Raw genomic sequence first — 25,795 nt, forward strand, 5'->3', positions numbered from 1 at the left:
AAGTAATTATTGATATAGAACCTCTCCTTGAAATAAATACTATACTAATTTTTACATGTAATTAATTCTTTATTCATTCCACCAAAGCAAAGTAATTAATATTTACCTAATCTACATGAAAATTATTGTTAATTATTTTTCAACTGTATTTTTTTTATCTCTTTATTACTTATTAATATTGATTTTTAAGAGATTAGTTATTAGACAGGAATTTGTTTTTAATTATTTATTTTTATAAATCACACAATCACCTTTCAAAATAGAATAAAATCTGATATTACTTACAATAACATTTTTATGATAATTAAAATAAGAAAATAAGGTTATTTAAAAATAAAATAGTGTTATCTGTTATGGTATCAAAATATAAATCCCTTAACTTTACAAGTTTTATTCATATCACGACTTTATTAATATTTTTCCTTGAATGGTAAGTAAATAGTTTCTTACAAAATCAGTAGAAGTATGTTTTTTTGTTATTAATTAAAGACCGAAACTCTCCTGATTTATAAAATTTATTGAAATTTTTTTAATAATATAAGATGTTAAAGGTAAAATTTCTTTTACCAAATAATATTAATATTAGTTCCATTATTCAGTGTTTTACTATAGAAATGTTAAATTTCTTATTTTATTTTAAATATTTATAAAAATATAAAAATATATTTAAAAATAAAAATATCATACAACTTCATAATTACATTTTGAAAATAAATCTCTTGCCTTTACATCTTCCTTCTGGTAGGTTTAATTAGCAAGTTTTTAAAATCTACCGATTACAATAAATAAATGTTAAGAGTATCATTATATATTTTAATAAAATTTATTATTAGTTTACAAAATTGACCCATCAAAATTTAAAATGTTGAGGTAAAATATATCCAATGTCTTAAATAAAATAGTAAGATACACTATATTATTTAAAACTTAAATATAAATAAATAATAATAATAATCACATGTATGGGAAAGAATTTTATCCTAGCAACAGTATTCTAGAAGTGTCCTTACACAATTAACTACGGTTTCGTATGTTTCAAATTAATTATTCATTTGGTGCTAGAATTGTTCAAAATCCTGCACTGATACATTACGTGGGGACAAGGCTAATGTCTTTAATTAATTATTAAAAAAAATAAAAAAAATGCAACGTGTTTTAAACTTCGGTCACAAGTCTATGTCTATAAATGGCACTCCCCTTTCGAAACCGTATTTCTGATACTGTCTGTCTCAATTTTCTGCACGACACTGACTCACTGAGTTGCGTTCTTCCTGGAAAATTAGGAATCTGAGAACATTAGAGCAATGGCGCTTAATTTCTCCTATCACAATCATCGCATATGAGTCTCCTCTTCCATCTCGCTTCACTCTCTGTAAGTCTTCTCTTCATTTATTTTTATTTCCTTTGGTTTCAGATATTTCTTTTTTCTTTTCTTCTAAGATTCGTCCCGTGGATTGTGTTTGTCAGCATATGTAGCTTTTTTTATAAGAAGCATATTTGAGAATTATGGAAAATATCTGTCTTATTTCACCTAATTCAAACAATTGTCTCGTTTCGTTGGCATGTTGTTGGAAATTGTTTCGTTTTTCTGTGCTTTTTGTATTTTTTCTGAGTTTCAACTGATTTTTATGTACGAATATTGGAATTCGAGAGTTATGTTTTTGTATTTAGTTCGTCCAGTTTGATTAGTTTGTCCGATTGAATGTTTCTTCTTTGTTTGGAAATTAAACCGGATGTTCTCCATTTCACTGATAGCTAGGTTTACGAGTGGATGAAGAGGTTCTTCTTCTGTTTTACTTTATTTTTCCTTTCCTTGACTATCATTTTCTCCTCATGAAGATCTTCTTCCCTTTTGTAGGGAAATTGGAGTCCAATTTGCAGGGAATCCCTCCTTCCTTTCTCAGGATCAACGAAATTTCCTAAGCATAGATTAAAAGACGACAGACATGAAAAAAATCATGTACATGTAATCAATTCACGGAGATATGTGATCAGCTGTTATTCATTTCTGTAGATTTGTGTTTTCTGAAAGTCTTGGTTTCTCGGGAAAGAAACTTAGATATAGATATACTAGGTATGTAGTTCTTGTTTGCTGCCTAGTTTCAGGCATGAAGAGAAAAAAGGCAGTTGAGGCTATCCTTTTTGTGATTTCCTGTTAAATATCTGATGGGAAACGGTTGAATTTTTCTATTGGTTTTGAGGTTCATAACTTGTTTATTTTTGAGCCAGCAAGATTCTGAACCTGTAAATTGATAATGGCTTGTGTGGCACTTCGTCCTGTGCGTGAAGAATCTTTCAACGCTGGTGGTAAATTCACCGGCTGTTTCAGTCCTCTTTTGAGGGACTCAATTTTGATTTACCTAACTGTTGGTGGATCTGTGATTCCTTTGCGTATTATGAAGACAGATTCAATTGCTTCGGTGAAGCTGAGAATTCAAACCTTCAAAGGATTTTTCGTAAAAAAACAGAAACTGGTTTTTGAAGGGAAGGAGTTGGCTCGTAACAAATCCTGTATCCGTGATTATGGGGTTGGTGATGGGAATATTCTGCACCTGGTGCTGAGGCTTTCTGATCTCAAAGCTATTACAGTTAAGACTGTGTGTGGAAAGGAGTTTGCGCTTTATGTTGAGAAGAGTAGGAGTGTCGGTTATGTAAAGCAGCAGATTGCAAAAAAAGGGCAAGGGTTAGTAGATCTCAAGGATCAAGAACTGATATGTGAGGGTGAGGCACTTGAAGACCAGAGGCTTATTGAGGATATATGTAAGGACAATGATGCTGTAATTCATTTTTTGGTCAGAATATCAGATGCCAAGGTAAGGACTAAACCAGTCGAGAAGGATTTTGAATTATCAATTGAGGCATCGTATGTACACAATCTGGTGTCAAATTTACATGCAGACCAGTTAGGGCCAGTCTCTGTAACAAATGAGATCCTGGAGAGGAATCAATTGTCAAGGGATTATCTTGTGGAGCCAATTATTATGAATTCCAACATGAAAATTCCACCAGTGATTCACAAGATAATTAAGATGACTTTAGAGGGGTTAGAAAATGGCTGTAAACCAATTCAATCTCCAGAGGGATCAGGAGGAGCGTATCTCATGCAAGATTCATCTGGCTTGAAGTATATTTCTGTTTTCAAACCCATTGATGAAGAGCCAATGGCAATTAATAACCCTCGAGGCTTACCTATTTCCGAGGATGGTGAAGGGCTAAAGAAAGGTACACGAGTAGGGCAAGGTGCGTTGAGAGAAGTTGCTGCTTACATTTTGGACCATCCTAGGAAAGGGCCACGCTCATATCATAACAATGATGAACCAGGATTTGCTGGAGTTCCACCCACAGTCTTGGTTAAATGCCTGCATAAAGGATTTCATAATGTTGAAGATTATCAAAATGTTTCAGGTAATGCTAAAATAGGATCGCTTCAGATGTTTATGAGGAATATTGGAAGTTGTGAAGACATAGGTCCTAGTGCTTTTCCAGTGGAAGAGGTACACAAGATCTCTGTACTGGATATCAGGTTGGTCAATGCTGATAGGCATGCTGGCAACATTTTGATTTCCAAGGATGGTGAAGACGGTCATACAATCCTCATTCCAATTGATCATGGCTATTGCTTGCCTGAGAGCGTAAGTCCTCGAACAATATAAATGCATCTGTACTATTTTGATCTGAACGGATATTTTAAGCTGTGGTGTCATCGGCAGCCATGTCGTGTCATTCTTAATTCTACTTCTAATGGGTGTCAAATTCAGAGTTATTGCTAAAAATGCTGTAAAATTCTGAGTGTAACTCTTGGATTATATTTGCCACTGATCTTAGTGTTATTTGCTTAACAGATTACTGTTACAATTATGCGTGAATATTTATTTTCTGAGATTTTCATTGGCATTATATTGCATGAGAAGTAAGTGTTGGCTCTTTAAATTCACTACACTTACGAACATCTTCTGATTTTTATTGGTTACTTCTACTCGTCCTGATTTCTTGTTATTGCTCAGTCATCCATTGTTGAAATTACTTTTCATAGCAAAAACATTACAATCATTTTCAGCAATGCCTATCATTCACACTTAAATTCTTTTCAATAATCTCAAATTGATTGGTTTCTATCTCCTTTTCATTGTCTCTATTCCCTTGGTTGGTTATTTGCAATCCTTGCCGATAATGTGTGAATATATAGTATGCAATATGTTGTCCTCTCATACTTAGTGTGCATCTGGTATTACCTTTTTAGGAAAATAATCGTTCCTTTTCTCCAAAAAACTCTCTCGTAAGTTAAAATACGAAAAATTCATCATAATATGTTGATAAAAAAAACATGCAATCTGGATTGTTAATGGTTTTCTGATGTTTTCTAAATCAGAATGTGATTATTCTACATGGCAAAGGCCTTGGCAGCGTACTGTATGTAGTTGTTATCAATTCCTCTTTGTCTGTAGTTATTCTTAAAAGGAGTTAAATTTTTTAGCATTTGTTAAAAGTTCGGCAACCGTCTTCTGTTTCCTCTACTCATTCAGTTGTTCTAATATATCCTCATTTGCAGTTTGAAGACTGCACTTTTGACTGGTTATACTGGCCACAAGCTAAGGAACCTTACTCTGCAGACACCATTGATTACATAAAATCTCTGGATGCTGAAGAAGATATAAAACTTTTGAAATTCCATGGATGGGATCTTCCTCCCAAGTGTGCCCAGATACTTCGTATATCAACCATGCTTCTTCAGAAAGGTGCAGAGAGAGGACTCACTCCTTTTGCCATAGGAAGCATCATGTGTAGAGAAACACTGAAGAAAAAATCTGTGATTGAAGAGATTGTGCAGGAAGCTGAGGAAGCTGCATTTCCTGGTGCAAGTGAAGCTGCATTTCTTGATCTCGTTTCAGTGATCATGGATTGTCATTTGGATGAGCTATTCCAGTGACTGAATAATACATAATAATTCCGATACTTATTCCTACTATATTCATAATATACTGACAAAGTGATCTTGCTTCTTCGTCATCCAAGAGGATCCCTCAAACCCGTTTAGTAGACTGTGGTTGAAACTTGCTTGATGACGGTGCTATTTGCAATATCCACTTCTCTTTATAATATATATATATATACATCTCAACATGGAAAATATCTGAAAGTTTATGAAGGTATGTACAATATTATCCCTTTGTTATTTATGAATATGGATTTGTTTAAATAAAGTTGTACTTTGTAAAAATAAATCTCTTGTGTTTTTTTTTCTCTTATTGAAAGGCCTAAACCCCAAAATCTGAAACTGAAGAAAAACCCAACCAAATGATAGAGATCAAGATAGACAAGTTTTAGTTGAATTAAAGTCTACATGCATTTTAAAACATGTTTTGAATTTAAAAAAAATGAAAATAAAAAGTGAAGTTGTATTTCGTATTTTATTTCAAAATTAAAACTCCATAAAATTGTAACAATATACGACAATATTTTTGTGATTAGAATTGTGAGTTGCTATTACTGTATAATTAATAGCACAATTATACACTTTAGCTTATAATTTATTTGAAAGTTCCTGTTATGGTGTAACAGCAGCTTTTTTTTTGGAACATATATTTTAATTTTCTTGTTTATTCAACCAAACTAATTAAGATTCAGTGTATGTAAATTTGTACCCAAATAATTGGAGGAGCGTTATGTTTATTTTTCCTGATACAGTTAAATTATGAAAATAACTTGAAGTATGCGCCTTGGTGGTATTATAAATCAAGAACTTGGGGATTTCAAACACATTTTCAATCATCGCTATTTCTATGACGGTAATGATTTGACTAGAAGTAGTACTCCTTTTGTTTTTTTAATTCTTGAGGTTTGGAACATTTTTATTTTTTATTTAACTATCATTTTGGAGATGACATTAATTATTTTTGTCAATTATATTTTTATACGTCTTATCTAATATTTAATAACTTTAAAATTATTAAAAATCTTATAAATTATAATCACAAACGTCACTAAAACTGAGGAATTGGCAAATTGACGATAGTAACAGAGAATTTCGTGAACATTTTTTCATCAAATAGGAATAAAATATTCCTTTGCATTGTCAAGTTGAAGTTAGAGAATATATTAATTTACGCGAAAATACCTTCCAATCGTGAGTATTCATTATGTAGAACACAGACGAAAATAAGTATTTTGTTTTCTTATATTTTTATCATATGTTATCTATTACATTAAAATTAATTTTATTTAACGTTGATTTGATCTACTGAATACGATGAAAACACTTGGTTGAAAAATCATTCCATTCTTTAAAGTAAGAAACGTAAATTGGTAGTGCCACTTTGATTTCAGTCAATTTCATTTCATAATACGTTCATTCATTTTTTATACTATGAAATCATCATTTTAACGAAGAAAAGTTGATGGTAGATTGAAACTTGTTAGTATAAGTGATTTACTATTTTGAATTTCTTAATCAAAATACGAGGTTGCATGTCCCACTTAAACATAAAATCCGAATTAAAATTATGACTTTATCTAAAAAGGTAAATGAACTAATTCAGTATTAGAAGGGATGTTATACCTCTGATTACATAAAAAAAAGGCTGATAATAGAATTTTGTTAGTATTTAATATTATTTTTACTCGTAAAAATGAAACACGTGTAAAAAAATTAGAATATTCCACGCACTTGATTAAAGAGCCTTATAAGAAAGTGTTAATATGAACATAAACATAAAAGTGGATGGGAGTGGGACAATAGAATCAATTATAAATCGAGAATGGACCCCTTGTGTTGTGAAAACTACATACCTTATCTAATATGTCTCCATTCATTTCATTAATCCCTTCGAATGCATCATGCATTCTCCTACGAAGTTTCTACGCAATTCCCCCACAAATAAGACAATCTAAACTTCCAACATTTAACATTAAATCACAAAAAAAATAATTAATTTTTCCCAGCTGTCATCTAACCTAGACATTTAACATTAAATCACAAAAAAAATATATATAATTAATTATTATATATATTTCTGAAATGTTGACAAGAAAGATTTATTTATAAGCTTTTAGGGATAATGAATCATGCATTTGATTTGTGAGAGTGAAATTCTGCTAAAAATAGTATAGCTTTTATTAGTCCGTTAAAAATTATAACATTTCTGAATATTAGATTTATATATTGGAGGAATCTAAGATCTCACATGAGAATTAAGACTTTGCGATTGTCTTAGTAAGTCTCATATTTCATATAGCTTTGTTTATTGAACACACAATGTATGTAGAGATTTAGCTGTAGACAAGTTGGGTAGGCAAAAATTTTTATCAATATCTGTTCGAAGTCCTACATCGACTAGAGATAAGACTAATTCACAATAGATAAGTGGGTGCAATCCTTACCTTACAAGTGGATTTTGTGGGGTTGAGTTAGGCTTAAAACGCACTTCGTATCAGAGCTAGGTTAGAACCCTATCCTAGCGAGTTTTCTTGGACACTCTGTTCTACCCGATATAACAACTTTACATTAAAATAAATTGAAGTCTTCATTCCTAATATGACTTTATTTTCAAAAGAAATTAAAAAAATATTGAAGCCTATGATTTATCTCATACAACATCACATTTGACTTTACCTTTTATTTTATCAAATGAGGTCAATTTATTTTGCATTTCCTCAATAAAGTTCAATATTTAAAATATTAACATATAGGGTGAAGTCGTGTAGATCCGTATGAATTTAAAGGGTGAAGTCATATCACCAACACAATTTCACTTTACGTGTAACACCTAGTTATGTAAAAGGTGAAGTTATATGAGTTAAATAAATTTTTTAACTTTTTTTTAAAGTAAAGTAGTCATAAGATTGAAGACTTCAGTATTCCTAAGTGGAGTTGTTAAGGGGTGACAACTTCAGTTGGATTTTTTTATTCTATTATGTCTTTTTATTTAATTGAATTAATATTTAAATTAATTTAATAAATTGAATATATTGCAAAGATAATAAAGCAAGTAAAACATCTAGTGATTTATATTAATAAGAACTTGAGAAGATTAAATATAATTAAAATAAAATAATTAAAATGAACATACATTATCAAATAATGATCCCAACATAAATATATATTTATTTATGTAAATCAATGTCGTAAGGTGACCTTCGTTGTCTTCTAAGTCTACCAAACATTATAGAATAAAAATTAAAAACAAATAAAAAAAAGAAGAAGTCCAACTGAAGTCGTCACCTCCATAACGACTTCACTTTTAAAAAAAGTGAAGCCTTCACTCTTATGACAACCTTATATTAAAAAGTTGAAGCCTATTTAGCTCATACAACTTCACTTTTGAAAAAATTGGGTGTCACAAGACATGCGATAAGACTTCACTTTTTAAATTCCTATGAGTCCACACAACTTCACCCTATATGGTAATATTTTTAAAAACTGAACCATATTGCATAAATACAAAAGTAAATTGACTCAATTTAGTAAATAAACCAACTTATCTTGGTCGTCCATGGAAACTTTACGCTAGAAGCACCTACATGCTATCCTACATAGAGGATCACGTGCGCCCACATGGGTAGCTAGAGTAGAACACACTGTCATTTGGTTTAGACACATTGTAGAATACACGAATTTTGGGTCAAGCGCGACCCTAGAGCAACAAGTGAAATGGGTCGGGTATCGGGCCACCGATTCCACTACTAAAGCTTCTAGATTCAAAGTAAGAAAATTCATTTGGTCTCATTGTGGTTGTCGTCTATCAGAGTTTCATTTGTAGTTGGGTTATCGACATGAAATAATGTTCCACTGTCACTTATTAGTGTAACTTAAGGATAAATCAAGTAAAAGATATGGAAAAGGTGATTTTATTCATTAAACTAAATATAAATAAAAGGTAGAAAATAATGTTATCACCACTGTAGATACCTTTTGTTATTGGTCTCCAATTTAAACCAAACCAATCTACCAATATAATTTTATAGATATTTTATTGTTGACTGTACTAAAGTACAATATAGTTTTTTATTTTTTTAACCCAATTATCATTACAAAGAATATAATCTAACAATGTTTTAATGTGATATATAGTTTTTTTTACCTCTCTTCACTCCATGTCTGAGCACAACTTCACTTTATGCATGGCACCCAATTTCTCCAAAGTGAAATTGTATGAGTTAAATAGAATTCAATTTTTTTTAAAGTAAAGTCGCCATAGGGGTGATGACATCAACATAATGTTTTTTGTGATTTTTTAAATTTTTATTTTATCATGTTTATATTTATTTTTAATTTATTTATTTAATAAATTTAAGATTTAAAATTAATTTAAATAATTGAATACATGACAAAAAGCAAGTAAAACTTGTAGTGATTAATATTAATAAGAACTTGAGCAAAATTAACAATAATCAAAATAAAAAAAATTGAAATAAATATACGTTATCAAATAATGATCCCAATATAAATATTTGTCTATGTAAATCAGTGTCACAATGTGAATATTGAGCTCATACAACTTAACCTTTGACCATAATTGGGTGACGTATAAACTGAAATCGTGCAGAGTGATACAACTTCACCTTTTAAATTCGTACGAGTTCGCACAACTTCACCTTGATGGTAATATTTTTGAAATCGAACCATATTGCATAAATACAAGGACACCATGTATGTCCAATCCAACAATCAATTTTTGCGCGAATGCGACATTTATGGGACCGTCGACTTCATATTCAGCAATTTGTCATTGTTTTCCAGAACTGTAGTCTTTGGGCCCGTAAGCCCATGGTAAAACAAAAGAACACCATTACGGCCTAGAATCACAAAGACTCAAATCAGCACACAGACATTTCCATCCACAATTGTCGGATCCTTGCCACATCGAATCTGGAAGCATCCAAGGGTAGCTATCCCAAATATTTGGGTCATCCATGAAAACTTTATGCTAGAACCGTCTACATGTTATCCTACATAAGGGATCACGTGCAAACACATGGGTGGCTAGAGTAGAACACATCATAGTTTGGTTTAGACACAATTTACTATGAGGAATACATGAATTTTGGGCCAAGTGTGGCCCCAGAGCAACAAGTGAAATGGTCAGATATCAAACCATCAATTCCACTCCTAAAGATCAATATTCATGGTAGGGCAATTCAATTAGCTTTGTTGTGATTGTCGTCTACTGTATAGTTGTTGACATGCATGAAATAATTTTCAACTACCAATGTAGACATCTTCTATTTGGTTAACAATTTAAACCAAGCCAAATTGCCAATATAATTTTATATATTTTTTATTGGTGATATAAGTATTTTTCCTTTTCTCACTCGATGTTGGTGTTGTCATCGTTGATGTTATTTATCAAAAGAGGTCAATTTATTTTTGCAATTCCTTAATGGGTTACGTTTTGAAAATATTACCATATAGGGTGAAGTCGTGCAAGTTCGTACGAATTTAAAAAATGAAGTCATATCATCCGCCACAACTTCAATTTATGCGTGACACTCAGTTTTGTAAAACGTGAAGTCATATGAGTTAATAGACTTCAACTTTTCTTTCTAAAGTAAAGTCATCATAGGAGTAATGACCTTTGTTGGATTTTTTTTGTGTGTTTTATTTTTAATTTTTATTATATTATGTTTATGATTATTTTATGTTTTTTATTTAAATAATTTAATTTTTAAATTTAATTTACTTAATTGAAAACATGACAAAAGTCTTCACTCCGATAAGGACTTTACTTTAAAAAGAAATTAAAAAGATTGTAGCCTACTTAGTTGAGACAACTTCACCTTAGATAGAATTGGGTGTCACGTGTAAAGTGAAGTTTTGATGAGTGATACCACTTCAACTTTTAAATTCGTATAGGTTAGCATGACTTCAATCTATATTGTAATATTTTTAAAATTGAACCCCATTTCATAAATACAAAAATAGATTGACCCATTTAGTAAATAAACCCACTTATATGGGTCGTCCATGAAAACTTAAGGCTAGAACCTTATACATGCTATACAACATAAGGGACCACGTGCACCCACCGTGGGTGGCTGGAGTGGAACGTACCATAGTTTGCTTTAGACACATTGTAATAGGGTGAATACATGAATTCTGGACCAGGTACAACCTTGGAGCAACATGGGAGAAATGAGTCTGGTATCAACCAACAATTCCACTATTGAAACTTCTAAATTCACGGTATGACAATTCATATCTCGCTCGTTGTGGCTGTTGTCTACCAGAGTTTCATTCGTAGTTAGGTTATCAACCTGAAATAATGCCACACTGCCACTCTACACACTTTCCATTTGTTCACAGTTTAAACTAAAGTAATTTGTCAATATAATTGTATAGATAATTTATTGGTGATTGTACTGAAATACAAAATAAATTTTAGTTTTTTTACCCGATAATGATAACAAGGAATATAATGTACAAAGCGTTTGAATGAGATATATAGTTTTTTTCCTCTCCTTGTTCCATATCAGAGCTGTTATAGTTGTCGTTATTTGCCAAATAATGTCAATTTAGTTTTGCATTTCCTTAATGGGGTTCAGTTTTTAAAACATTACTATATAGGATGAAGTTGTGCGGGTTCCTACGAATTTAAAAAGTGAAGTCATATTATCTGGTACAAGTTCACTTTATACTTGACACCCAATTTTTGTCTAAGGTGAAGTCATATGGGTTAAATAGACTCCAACTTTTTTTTAAGTAATGTCCTTATAGAACTTAAGACTTTAGTTTTTTTTTTAAATGAAGTCACATAGTGGTGATCACTTTAGTTGTTTTTTTTTATCTTTTAAAATTTTATTATATTATTTTATATTTATTTTATATTTAATTAATTTAATGTTTTAAATTAATTTAACTAATTTAATACATGACAAAAATAATAAAGCAAGTAAAACCTACAGTGATTCATATTAATAAAAACTTGAGGAAAATTATAAATAAATAAAACAAAATAATTTAAATGAATAAATAGTTATCCCAATATAACCATTTATTTATGTGAATAAGTTTTGCAAGATGATCTTCTTTATTGTCTTCTAGATCTTCAGGCTCATATTAGGCTCATATACCGAACATACTAAAATAAAAGTTAAAAAGAAATAACAAAAATAATAGTCGAACTAAAGTTAATCATGTCATATCTATGACAACTTCTCTTTAAAAAAAATTTGAATTTTTCACTCGTAGGACAACTTTACTTTAAAAAGAAATTAAAAAAAAAATTAAAGACTGTTTAGTTCATACAACTTAAAGTAAAGTACTCTTAGATACCACGACATCACCTTTTAAATTCGTACGAGTCCGCACGACATCCCCATATATGGTAATATTTTGAAAAACTGAACCTCATATTATAAATACAAAAGTAAATTGACTCAATTTAGTAAATAAACCCACTTATTTGGGTTGTCCATGGAAACTTTACACTATAACCATCTACATGTTATCCTATATATATAGGCGATTATGTACATCCACAGAGGCGGAACTTCAGCTTGACAAGGGGGAGCTGGCTCGCCCAAGATTTTTTTTTCTTTTATATATATATATATATATATATATATATATATATATATATATATATATATATATAAATTAGTTTTAAAAAGTTTTATTTAAATTTAAAAATCAAGTTTTCTTTCTCTTTTATAATTTATTTTATTTCTTTATTTGATTTCTTTCTTTTCAGTACTTCCGTCTATTTTTTTGTTCTTCTTTCTATTCCAATTTTTATCATCAATCTCTTATCATTTTCAAAATCAAACGACACCACAACAAAATTGAGAAGTTAAGGAATATTTTGGATCGAACAATTTTTTCTTTTGAGTAAGTTCATTTTTTGCCCTATTTCTTTGAAACAATATGTTTTCCTCTAGTACGTGGCTTTTCTATGCTCTAGGCATATTATGAACATAAAATCATGACAATATTTAGAAGGTGTTAATTTTCTTAAAATATTGAGTCTTGGTTTTGAGATTTAATTTGGGGTATTCATAATTTTATCTTTTGCTAAATAGGTAAGAGGGGACAAATTTATATTAGAAAAATTATGATAAAGAGTAGAAAAATTGATTCTTTTTATAAGAGGAATGTTTGTGATGAAGATGAAAAAAATGCATTTATGTCATCTAAACTTGAAAAACTTTACTATAAACCAAAAATTAAAGAAAATGAAAAACAACTTTATAAAGTTACTAGAGTTACATATAATGAATTTAAAAATACTTTCTCAAATTGGACAATACCCACCAAATCAAATTGATAAGGTACGAATGACTTATCTAAAATGGAGTCCATATCATATGGATCTAGAAAATTATTTATTGTCTAGTAAATATGGTTATCCAAAAAGATTTCAATACACATGGTTTAGCTTATTTTCTTTATGGTAAGAGTATTCGGTATTCGTCATTAAAAGATATTGCATATTGTTTACCATGTTATCTTTTTAGTAGAAAAACAAGCAGACGACATGACTCAAATGTTTTTATTGTTACATGCAATTGAGTTGATTTTCGTTGAATTCTAATTGACATTGAGTTGATTGTCATCAACATGTTTTATCTTTTTTTGAGTGTTTTTTTATAAGTTTTAAAAGTTTTTATAGCAAGCACAATGATAATCTATATTCCAAAGGATATTACAACAAACTTCATTTTTGATTATTATTCAAGTTTTTAAAAGTTACCTATAGTAACTTTTATTTTTTTTTAAATATGATTGTTGATAATAAATTATATGTTACACTTTCATAGATATTATTATCACATTTTTTGGATTCTATTATCGTATGTGCTTGTTTTGAATAGAGAAAATAATGTGAAAAAATAATTTTTTTTAATATAAAAAATATAATTTGGACCCCTTAAAATTTTGGTCTAAGTTCCGCCATTGTGCATCTACATAGGTGATTGGAGTGGAACACATCGTAGTTTAGTTTAGACACGTTCTACTATGGTAAATACATAAATTACGGGTCTGGTGCGGCCCTCGGGCAATGATTTTGAAAATATTACCATATAAGATGAAGTCGTACGGGTCCATACTAATTTAAAAGATGAAGTCTTATAAGTCAAATAGACTTCAACTTCTTTTGTGTTTTTATTTTAATTTTTATTCTATTATGTTTATATTTATTTAAATAATTTAATGTTTAAATTTAATTTAATTAATTAAAGACATGACAGACAATAAAACAAGTAAAACTTGTAGTGATTAGTATTAAGAAATTGAGAAAAATTAAAAATAATAAAAATAATATAATTGAAATGAATATACATTATCAAATAATGATCCCATTATAAGTATTTATCTATGTGAGTCAATGTCGCAAGGTCACCTTCAGTGGCAGAACTTGAATAAAAATTTTAGGGGTGTCAAATTTAATTTTTTTCTATATAAATTTTTTTAGTTAAATAAAAAACTCTTTATTTTTCCTGCTTAAATCATTTTCATATAGTGATTTACGTATGCACTTTTCAATTTCTAATATTTCTAATTCATTGAATTCACGCATTTTTTAATTTCTAATATTTCTAATTCATTGAATTCACGCGACAATGATATTTTAATTTCTATTCCAATTCAAGGTTATCCAATTAATTCATTATCTACAAAGGAATTTGTAATACAACCTAAGATATATCTATAAATTTTACCATATGCAACAGAAAACATAAAAATCATTAAATTTCATAATTTAGGGTTGTACTAATTTGGATTGTACTAATTTGGGTAAAAATATAATTAAGGTTCATGCCAATTTAATAACAGAATTTCTAAAATTATAATTAGGGTTCATACTAATTTGGATAAAACTTAATTTGGGAAAAACATTGTATGAGGAGATTATAAATTTAAGATACATAAACCATAATAGAATACTAAATTTTATTTATAATTTTGATAATTTTGATAGGTAGAGCAACCATAATTATTATTATTATTATTTTTCTATTATAGTATGTTCGTCTTTCTATTTTTCTTTTCTCTTTTTGCTTATTTGAGGAAGACTATAAATGAATTATATAACAATGATAAAGCGTTACTCACACGTCACATTGCGAATATAAACGGAGTCCTATCCTACCTTTATTTTCTGTCGGTAAGTTTTATCATCAATTTTTCTGTCGGTGAAATTAAAATGCTGTAGCAAACAATTATAACAGCTCTAACATAGAATGAGGTGTGAAAAAAAATTATATATTACATCAAAACACTCTTTACATTATGATCTTTATTATCATCAGGTTAAAAAAATAAAAACTATATTATATTTCAGTACAGTCATAAAGATCTATAAAATTATATTGGCAAATTGATTTAGTATAAACTTTGGACCAATGATAAAAAGTGTCAAACAGTAACCGTGTAACATTATTTTAAGTTGATAACCCAGCAAGGAATGAAACTCCAGTAGATGGTAACCACGAGGAGCCTGATATGAATTGTGCTACCGTGAATTTAGAAGCTTCATCGGTGGAATTGATGACCCGGTATCCAGACCATTTCACTCGTTGTCCCAAAGCTGCACTCGGTCCAAAATTCATGTATTCACCATAATACAACGTGTCTAAAGCAAACGACGATATATTCCACTCCAGCCATCCACGTGGGTGCACATGATCTCCTATGTAAGATAACATGTATACCGTTCTAGCATAAAGTTTCCATGGACGACCCAAATAAGTTGGATAACTACCCTTGGATGCTTCTAGATCCGATGCGGCAAGGATCCGACAGTTGTGGATGGAAATGCCTGTGTTCTGATTTGGGTCTTTGCGATTTTGGGCCGTAATAGTGTTCTTTTGTTGTGCCATGGGCTTGCGGGCCCAAAGACTACAATTCTGGAAGACCACGGCGGCATTGCCGAATATGAAATCGACAGTCCCATAAATGTCACATTCGCGGAAAAATTGACGGTTAGAATGGACATACATGGTGTCTTGGTATCCGATAACGTTGCAACGGTACACCACGGCGTGATCTGCTCCGATACGGAGAGCCACAGCTTGGTGCTTCTCCGGTCCGGCATAGTTTTCGAATGTCATGTCCTTGGCGATGAAACCAGAACCGCTAGCAGCTGCACCACAACATCAACATTTTACTATTGTTGTTAGTAAAAATAAGGTGAAAACTTTATTGTGTTGGTGGTTGATTTGAATTAATGTTGGTTGTGAACCAGTGGTCTTGTATTTAATCATTTTGAATATTCTGTCGCTGTTGGACACAATGTGACCTTGTTTATCAATTTCTCAAGCATTGCATGACCCACTAACAATAATTTGATTTCTCCACTTTAATCTGGTGCCTTTCGTTAGAGGATAAGATTAATATTTAGGAGTACTATGGTTTATGAGGTCAAGATGCGTGAAGCCAGAGGATCCCAATTTGCTATTTTTTTTTCTCTCTTGTTTCTTATGCCAGCATTAGAAAACAATGAAACGTAAAAAAAGTGTTGTTTTCTGATCATTAATAAATTTCAAATGTCTTCTCATTAAATAATTTAGAAAATATTAATTTTACAGAAAATCATGAAGACGACATAATTACATCTTTTTCAATTTTAATACAAAATTTCCAAAAACAAAAAATAAAATGTCACTTTTACAACTACTCATGGAAATGCAAAATGAAAAGGAATACGAGAAACATGCCTTTCAAAGTTTATCTAAAGATAGGAATTAGACGTACACAAAGCGCATTATATAATCAGCAATATATAATGCAAGCGACCAAGCACTGATATGCTGACGTCGATCAAACTTCAAATGCTATTTTGTTGTTTTATTTTTAAATCCGTAAGTTTTGGTTATGATGTAATACTAAGACTCAAGAAACAAAAGAACAACTAAACTATACTATATTAAAGCGTAGAGATTTTGATACAAATAGGAAAAAAAAGACATTTTACATTAAGGAAAGGGAAACTTCAAGGTTTGAAAGTTCAAACCTTTGACTAAACTGGATGAAAAACATCTTTCTCAGAATGTGAAAGAAAAAAAGTGTGTCTTTTTTGTTTAGGCATAAATGCGAGGGAAGTAACAGGAAAAATATTATGACCTTAGAAATTGGGTATATATGTAACTTCATTCTCTTAAACATTGACTTTGGTTATAATAACAAGTAAAACAAAACAATATAATCATCGGTGGTGGAGATCCAAGGCTCACTCAGTAGACAAACTATTAAACGGCAAGGAATCTTAAATATGCAAACCAAGAATAGCAGGCCACGTGCAACACATGTACTAGTTTTCCTCATCATCTCCTTCTTTTTGACCTTTTCTTTTCCTCTTTTCTCTCTCTTAAACACCCTATTTTATCAATTTTTACTTTTGCAATCTTTATGCGACTGATTAAAATGTGTTGATACTATTTATGACTATTTTTTAGCTTTGATTTAAATTTTGAAAAATTATAAAATACAGTAAGTAAAGATTAAACTGAGAAAATCATAGTAATAAGCACTGGGGAGAGGACAAAGAAGAGGCATTTACCAAAGGATGCCGTGTGGAACGTGGTGAGGTTGTTATAATAATTTTTTCCTCCTGTGATGACGGTTTTGCCCTTACCATCTCCTATGAACATCACATTTGTTTTCTTCCTCCCCAACTTTAAATTCTCTTCTTCATACCTGAAATTTGTATCACCAAACCAAAAAATATTAGAATTTCTCTTTCGTAACCTCCTCAACTACCATCACCAAACATCTTCTATCATATATACATGTTCTCATAAAATCAACACCGTTAATATTCATGCACATGCAGCTTTTTAAAAACATTACCACATCACTAACAATTTAATAATTATTTGCCTTAAAAAGACTATTTAATCATTTTTAATCTCCTCTGTTTAATTAATACTGTATTTTTAACGCACTTTTACCGTTAATATGTCAAGATCAATAAATGGGGATGGTGGCATCGGGACATTAGTAAATACTACGTTGTCCTACACCACATGCAAGTCATTATGATGACAAATATTTCATATTTACACCAAACAATGTTGTCAGCACACCTTTTTTTATCAGTGCAAGAGAGGGAAGAAAATGAAAAATAAAAATATTATTGCTAAAATTTGTTCACGTGACCACAGTGCCCGGTCCAAGCATGATGATTCGATACCAACAAGTCCACCACGCAATCACCCCCACAACCCACAGTGCACGGTTCACAGACCTCTTAAACAGTCACTCAGTACAGCAAAACATGGAAACAACAATAATTAAAAAAGTGATGGTTAACTAGTTACATGGTTAAAAAGAATCAGGAGAGTAAAATAAAATTAAAATAGTTATATTTTTGTTAGTTTGGTCTCAGAAATTTTACCTTCCTGCCCTGACGTAGATAATGAAGCGGCGTGAACTGTATTCCGGGACCTTCTTAATGGCATCGGCGATGGTCTTAACGGTTCCGTTACCGTCCTTGGAAACCACAATATCGGCTTGTATCGCGGACAGAGGCAAGGTCAGTAATCTTCTATCTCGTCGATTCAACCATCTGGGGAAATTATCAGCTCGCATTGTCATCAACCGTCTCCTGTTCTGAATGGGAACGCCGGCAAAGTCGTCGCCGTTGGCCGCAGCAGAGAAAATGGCGAGGCAATTGCTGACGAGCTCCGACAAGTCCTTGAGGTTGTTGTTCATCTGGTCCTTCACCGGACCGGCGGCGTCGGCAAAGCCCTCCGCACAGGTGTCCTGGTTGGTGAGCGCAGCGCTGAGCCATGTGAGTACATCTTCGCTGGCGGAGCCAACAGCACCAAGGGAGACAGTGCTGAGGGAGCGCGCAAGCGCGTCAACAGAATCGTCAAGGAGTTCGAGACAATCGTCGTAAGCGGCACGAACGCGGGGATCCATGGTGGCGTAGGAAATTGCAGCCGAAGTGTAGAGCGCCTTTGAGAAGTGCTGCAGCGTGACATTGAAGGAAATGTGAAGGAGGTCCTTCTCCGATGCGGCCTGGGATCCGGGAAAGTCGAGCAGCGAATTGACGCAAACAGTCTGAAATCGCGTTTTACTGCACGTGCGTGAAATGGCTTGCGTAGGCTTTCCACGAAGCCTTGAACGATCCGTTGTTGTTCTGGTTTGAGAGAGTAGCGCAACGGCCGTAACCGCCGATGCTGCTATGAGTATGACTCCAAAGAGTGACAGCAAGGCGATTTTCTTCTTCCCGGAAGATCTTGGATTGATGGGCTGAGAGGGTCCCAGTCTTCCGTAGTCCATTACCATAAGATGTGTGTTTGTGTGTTAAGAGGGAGAAAAAAAGAGGTGTAGAGTGTGGTGAAGGGTACGCAAGGAGTGGTCCTTTATATAAATGACGGTGCTTAGTTACTAGTTGTGAGAAGTGAGTGTGTGAAGGGGTTGGTTGGTGTGAAGTCGATGTCTGAGGGAATTAGCTGGCCGCTACTAAGCCAAGCCCACTCAACAATGTGTATAACACTGCCTCTCTTTTCTATTATTGCTTTCATAATTATTAACCTGAATTTGATAACTATGACATAAGAATCCACAGATTTCGATTAGCTTCGTTGAAACTTTAAAGCAGGGATTAAAGTACATCCCCGTTTAGAAGGATACATGATGTAAGAAACCGAGGAAATAAATAGACGGCATCCAACCATGTCTCAAAATAATTGAGTACAGAGAAGGTCAATAGCTATATCTATCTATCTATTCCACACTTTTCATTTTCTAATCCTTTCGTAACATTCAATCTCACTATATCTTAATTATCCACTTATTCTCTATTCTTACTTCAATGATCGATCCGAACATAGGTACCTTTTTCATGTGCTGCTTCAAAATCAACGTCAAAACTAGTCACCATCTTAAATCTGTGAAGTCTACATGTTAATCTCAACAACAAATCTTGATTATCAGGTGTCGGGGGATTAATAGAACAAATAATATAAATATCATTAATTAGAATGATGACATTTATTAGTTAATACAAATTTTTATATATCAAATATGAGACGATACAGTTAAATGTCATACTTGAAGACTTTAATAATGTAATAGTATTGATTAAAAAAAAGTAATTGAAAGGTTTAGTATAAAGTTTATTATAGACGTTTTTGATGACCTAGTGTTTGTATTTTAATAGATGGCTGACTCAGTCCTCTAAATCAATCATGCATACATATATGCTGCTTCACGATGTCATGATCTTAACTGTTCAGGGAATTCTCTTACGATCCAATCCTATCTTTTCCGACCTAATCTTTTTTCACCCAGTTTTCTGCATAATTTAATATGCTCTTTCTGCTTTCTGCAAATTTTTAATTTAATATTATCATAATTACTATTTTATATTTATAAGTATTTATATTAAAATATACTAAAAATATTACAATATTGTGGGTGACATATTTGCAGACGGTGGTGAGTTACTTTCGAGTTAGGAAAAAAATAGAATATCCATCCATACACACAGCTTTATCCCTTCGCGTTAAAATCCACAAATCACAAATTTATAACACTGATATATATATTTTAATTGAAATCTATGTTTTCCCCTTGTTTTTTCGTTTTTTTTCAACTTTGTTCTTTTTTTAGATTCCTAATGGTACACAGTTTTTTCGGTTTTTGTGAATTTGAGTTAAGATATGTTCTTTTAGCATTCCTTTCCTAGTTTAATGGTCATGTATTGTTGTGAATGTAAAAGAATTTTACAGTGACAGTGAACTAAAGTTACCTATTTTATTGCACCATATCATGTTATTTCATTTAAATTTGGAATAAACATTGTCGGAGAAACACTATTGTTAGTTATTGAGAAAGGAAGTTGGTAGAAAGAAAGATACGGAGTGAGTTTTGCGATTGAAACGTGACGACAGAGAGAGCTTTACAGAAAAAAAAAAAAAAAAAGTTTAGGTTTTGATATCAGAAAGTGTGATATATACAAGGGAAAAGAGACAAAATGGATGGAATTAACATTTTGAAACAGAAATTAGACAAGGGAAAGTGATTTAGGATGTATCAATTAAATGGAAAAAACAATCTACAATAATAGCTAAATTTTTATAATTAAAGAGTTTGATTTCTAATGAAATAATTTTTTCATAAAATAAAATTAGTTTATATATCAAACAACAATAATTAGAAGTTCTTTATTATAATTACTTTAAAATATTGTCAATTAACATGCAAAGTAATTTTAACTTATTAATTTTTTTTTCTTATGTCTTTCTCTGTTAAAAGTACTCATGACGAGAAACCCATTGCAAGCAAACATTATATTTTATTTTATCATAACATATATAAATACTTTTTTTATTTTTCCATAGTTGGTAGGGTGCTATTGTAGCAGTGAATAAACAAATCTCACTTAAACACTATATGCAATGAAGGAAAAACAGAGTTGCTCAACAACAAAACAATATTGTATATATATGAAGTATCCTAAGAATTCTAACATGGCGTAATCTATGTATTTTATTTTATATTACTACGTTTTAGTCTCTTCTTGTTTCTTATGATTAGACATGAAATAAAAGTCAGATTAAAAACCAAGCACAAATGGCACGGTTTATTACATAAATGTAGAGATTGCTTAAAATCATTTGAACTGAAACTTTATCAACATCTTATAATCTCTTTAACGTGAAACAGCTAAAATGATTTGAACTTTCATTTTTATTCAATTGATTTACTTATATACGGAAAATTTATGATATGTTTGAAGTTTTTTAAAAAAATATAAATAAATTTAACTTATAATTTTTTTAAAAAAATATTGAAAAAAAAAGATCATTCAATGAGTGACATTGAAGTATATTAAATTTTATGTGTATGACTACTATGTTTTTGCAATAAAGCACAAGTGAACATTTAATGTAGAAGCATTTAAAATACTAATATTCACTCCAAAAGAAAATGTAATTAGAGTGATAATAATAGCATTAATGGATAAGATAATGGAGAGTGATGGGATGTGATGATTTATAGGTTGTTTGGTTAGTAGTCTCCATTAAGAACCCTATCACTTTTTCGCTTTTCAATTGTTCCTTTCTTCCTTCAAACCTTTTCTTATGTTCCTTCATACCTCAGCTTTGCACTTACTAATTAACGTAATAATTCCGAAATGGTGCCTTCTTTTTCCTTCTTATCTCTCACTTTTCTTCCTAAGGGCCCAATTTTTGCCTTAGTCAAAATTGCTTCTCATTTCCTCTTTTCTATCAAATTATTGCAAATTTTTTCTTTAATTTTGAGTTTCACCCGATATCGAAAGACCCACATGAACTATAGATAAGACAATTTTATAGTATATAAGTAGGATGCAAACCTCATCTTCCAAATCGATTTTTTAGAGTTGAGTTAGACTTAAAATTCACTCATAACTCGTTTAGCCTACTTCTAATACTCAATTCTTCAAAAAAAAATTGAAAATAAATTTGAGTTTCTTCGTTCTTACTAATATGATAGCAACTTAACCAAAATTTTCATAGCATTTATTGTGTTTTGTTTTTGTGTGGTTCATTGGTGAATATATGAACCGGGCCTCATATTTAAGGGACAGCGAATCGATTGTTTCATATAAGCTGTCTTTATTTGAAAGAAAGTGTCATTAATTTATTAAAGAAAGTATGTATGCGTACACATACTAATCCGGCTTATCCAACTTCAAATTATCTTAATTAATGATTACGAATTTAAAATTTAAACATGTAACCATATTAAATACTTAGATATTATTTTGTCTTTAATAGTTTTATCTGATTTCAAAAAAATTCTTCGTAAAATAATGGTATCTTATCTCTACCATCTTCATTGTCTGTCCAAAAGGTAATTAAAGAAAAAAAAGTAAATATTTTAATGGTTTTGTTTATAGAGTACATTTCTTCGTAAAATATGCATGTTTTATATATTGATTAAAATAAATATTTAAAAATTTAATTTGAAATTTATTTTATACTGTTAATTAACGATTAACAAAAGTATAGGAAAAAGCTGCAAAAAAAAGAAGTGTTTGTTGTGGTAGTTATTCGGTTAATGCCTAATGATGAAGCTATTGTGATGAAATAAGTAATGTGTGAAAAAAGTAAGTGGAACTTCACCAACAGTAGATATAAATAATTTAAATGAAAACAGGAAAACCAAAAGCGCGTGAGGAGTCACCGACAAAAGCTGCGTGGGCCCAAGGAACCACAAATCATCAGACTCTTTTGACTACCACACATGTCACGTATTTTTCGTTTTACAACTTCAAACTAGGTTATAGTTTTATTCTTAAAAAAACATTTTAATCTCAATCCATAGAACACTGCATCTTCTACATTTAATCTTTGAACTAAATAGTAGAATCAACGATTTTTTTTAAAATATGTTTTTAGAATGATTTTTTTTAAATTTTGATATATTTTGTTTCAAATTTTAAAAATAAATAAATAAATAAAATTATTTTAATTTAACTAAATATATTTTATACTAACATTTAAATTATTTATATTGTTATTTTGATAATTTTTTATTTAATATTAATTAGAAAATCCATTTAACATGTCAAAAATTTTAATATAATTAAGTAAAAAATAATTTTATTTATTTATTTTTAAAATTTAAGAATTAAAATATATAAAAAATTTGAATAAAAATAAATTTTTAATTTATGTCAAATTAACCTACTTAAAATCATATTTAACTTTGTATTTTGTGGTTTATAAACTTTTTTAAGTCGAAGTTCAAGAATCGTAGAGCTTTTTGGTAAAATATTTAAATATATGTACCCATAATGTCTGTTTTAAGTTAAGACATTGGATAAACAGATGTTGTACTTTTGAAGTGTAGGTTGTATTGTTTGGTGTGTGGTTCTTGCTTTTGGCAGTGAATGTCGTACTGATTCAAAGTTCACAACAGAGACACTGCTTTATAGGATACCCTCTTTCTGTACTTATGTCCTTTCATATTAGTGTTGCCGTTGGACAAATATCTTAAGTATATGAAAAGTGTTTTTTTAACACAATACTTAAGTAAGATGTTATTCTTTAACTTCAAACATTTTTAAAGAAAATAATAAAAATAAAAAATGTATCCGTATGTATTATTTTCAAAAATAAAAATATAAGCGAAACCAAAGAAGGTTAGCTGCATAGTTTCTCTCTACTAAATTTAGATCTGTTCCTGTTTTCGTTTCCGCATGTACTGTTTCGCCATACTGAACGGCAAAATAATTGTAAGGGAATCGTTCAAATAAATACACGTTCGTGGACGTTGAAATTAGAAGTTTTAACGATTAAAAATTGTTATAAATAAAATTTTTGATGATTTAAAAAATGTCAAAATTATTCATGTAAAAAATAGGTGATAATAAAATTTTAACCATTAGTGTTGGTATCAAAAAAGAAAAAAAAATACAGCCTAAGTTGTTTTTTATTAATAACTCATTTTTTTATTGAAAATAACGTTATAATATATTACATTTTTTCTTAATTGTTAACCTGTATTTTGTTATTCATTATTTTTATTATTAAATTTTAATATAAATATAATACTTAATTTTATAAATCATATTTTAATAATAAATATCAATATAACATTTATAGAAATAATAAATTTTATTTTAAGAGAGACAATATTTTTTATTTTAAAAAAACAAATAGAGACTAAATTGAATCAAAAGTACATATATGTGGACTAAATTGAAACAAATAGACATATGTGAATACTCAATTGAAATCAAGATAAAAATAATGACACTTGATAGCAACACTAATATGTGAGACTATCTTACCACATGTCACACCGAATACCTGACACGTAGCAAAAAAATTAAAAAAATCATGTGACACTTTTTTTATGAAAGGATCTAATTGAGTTTCTTTTTCAAAAACGGAGATTAAACTGACACATTAAAATAAAATTAAATATCATCCAACTAATTAAACCAAAAGAAAACAAGTTTAAAATATTTGAGATCTTATAAATTGCTTTCAAAAAATCAGTTCTATTGAAGAAATATATATCACCAAATTCAGGCTAACGAATATCATAATTTCTCAATTAAGTATGCATACTTCAGATCTAAGTCTACATATACAAACAAAGAGAAGAAAGACTGAAAATTCAAATAAAATAGAAAAAAAAAAAACTTAATTGAAGTTTCTTATACGCGGACTAAGTTTGTACCCAAGTATCTTTTAAGTTATAGTCTAAGGAGAAAGGGGAAGAAAAACATCTAAAATTTCTAAAAAGAAGATATATGTTTTGGAAAAAAAAAAAGTTTTAGATGTAAACTATTTTACTTAGTTTCCATTTTCTGATCAATATAAGAAACTACTCTATTATAGAAGAGGAACATTTAGGAATTATGATTCTCACAATTATATTATTAGAAAAGTTTAAGAACTTACATGGATCCATTGTAAAGTTCTCTTAATCAATGTTTTTCCTTCTTTTACTTTTATGTAATGGCTTCTTGATGATATAGAATTATCAAGTACAAAGTTGTCTCCTGTCAAAGTCATTTTTTCTTTACGCTTTAAGTTCTCTTGAAACCTAAAAACTCTACCACTTCTCAGAAGAAACTATCATACTTTTTGTTTAGTATTTTAAAACTTTAGTAAAATACTATAATACCCCTATGAAATGAGAAGTGAGGGAATTAATTTAATAAATCTAAAATAATCGTCATAACTTTAATAACTTATATTTTAATAATCATCATATTAGAATCTTTACATTAAAATTATTTTTAAATTACATGAAACAAATATTAAATTAATATATAATTTAACATTAGATACATAAATAAGGAAATTGTTTGATTTTTTATTTATAACTTTGAAAATATAATTT

The 25,795-nt window shown here is 30.2% G+C and overlaps 2 protein-coding genes and 1 pseudogene across 2 annotated transcripts; 2 read left to right on the plus strand and 1 right to left on the minus strand.

The window, feature by feature from the left end:
• Positions 1 to 1,177: 1,177 nt before the first annotated feature.
• On the plus strand, positions 1,178 to 5,222 carry LOC114163189 (phosphatidylinositol 4-kinase gamma 3). The gene is made up of 3 exons (XM_028047341.1): positions 1,178 to 1,372; positions 1,859 to 3,632; positions 4,550 to 5,222. Exons 2-3 carry the CDS (start codon positions 2,256 to 2,258, stop codon positions 4,925 to 4,927), a joined length of 1,755 nt encoding a protein of 584 aa, XP_027903142.1. The 5' UTR covers positions 1,178 to 1,372; positions 1,859 to 2,255; the 3' UTR covers positions 4,928 to 5,222.
• A 3,607-nt stretch (positions 5,223 to 8,829) lies between these two features.
• On the plus strand, positions 8,830 to 11,254 carry LOC114163664 (annotated as a pseudogene).
• Positions 11,255 to 15,202: 3,948 nt separating this feature from the next.
• Positions 15,203 to 19,353, minus strand: LOC114163815 (probable pectinesterase/pectinesterase inhibitor 34). The gene is made up of 3 exons (XM_028048164.1): positions 18,333 to 19,353; positions 17,496 to 17,632; positions 15,203 to 16,079 (listed from the first exon to the last, which is right to left on the minus strand). Exons 1-3 carry the CDS (start codon positions 19,226 to 19,228, stop codon positions 15,379 to 15,381), a joined length of 1,734 nt encoding a protein of 577 aa, XP_027903965.1. The 5' UTR covers positions 19,229 to 19,353; the 3' UTR covers positions 15,203 to 15,378.
• Between the last annotated feature and the right edge of the window lie 6,442 nt (positions 19,354 to 25,795).

The sequence above is a fragment of the Vigna unguiculata genome, chromosome 9 (genome assembly GCF_004118075.2).
Source record: "Vigna unguiculata cultivar IT97K-499-35 chromosome 9, ASM411807v1, whole genome shotgun sequence".
NCBI lineage: Eukaryota > Viridiplantae > Streptophyta > Magnoliopsida > Fabales > Fabaceae > Vigna > Vigna unguiculata.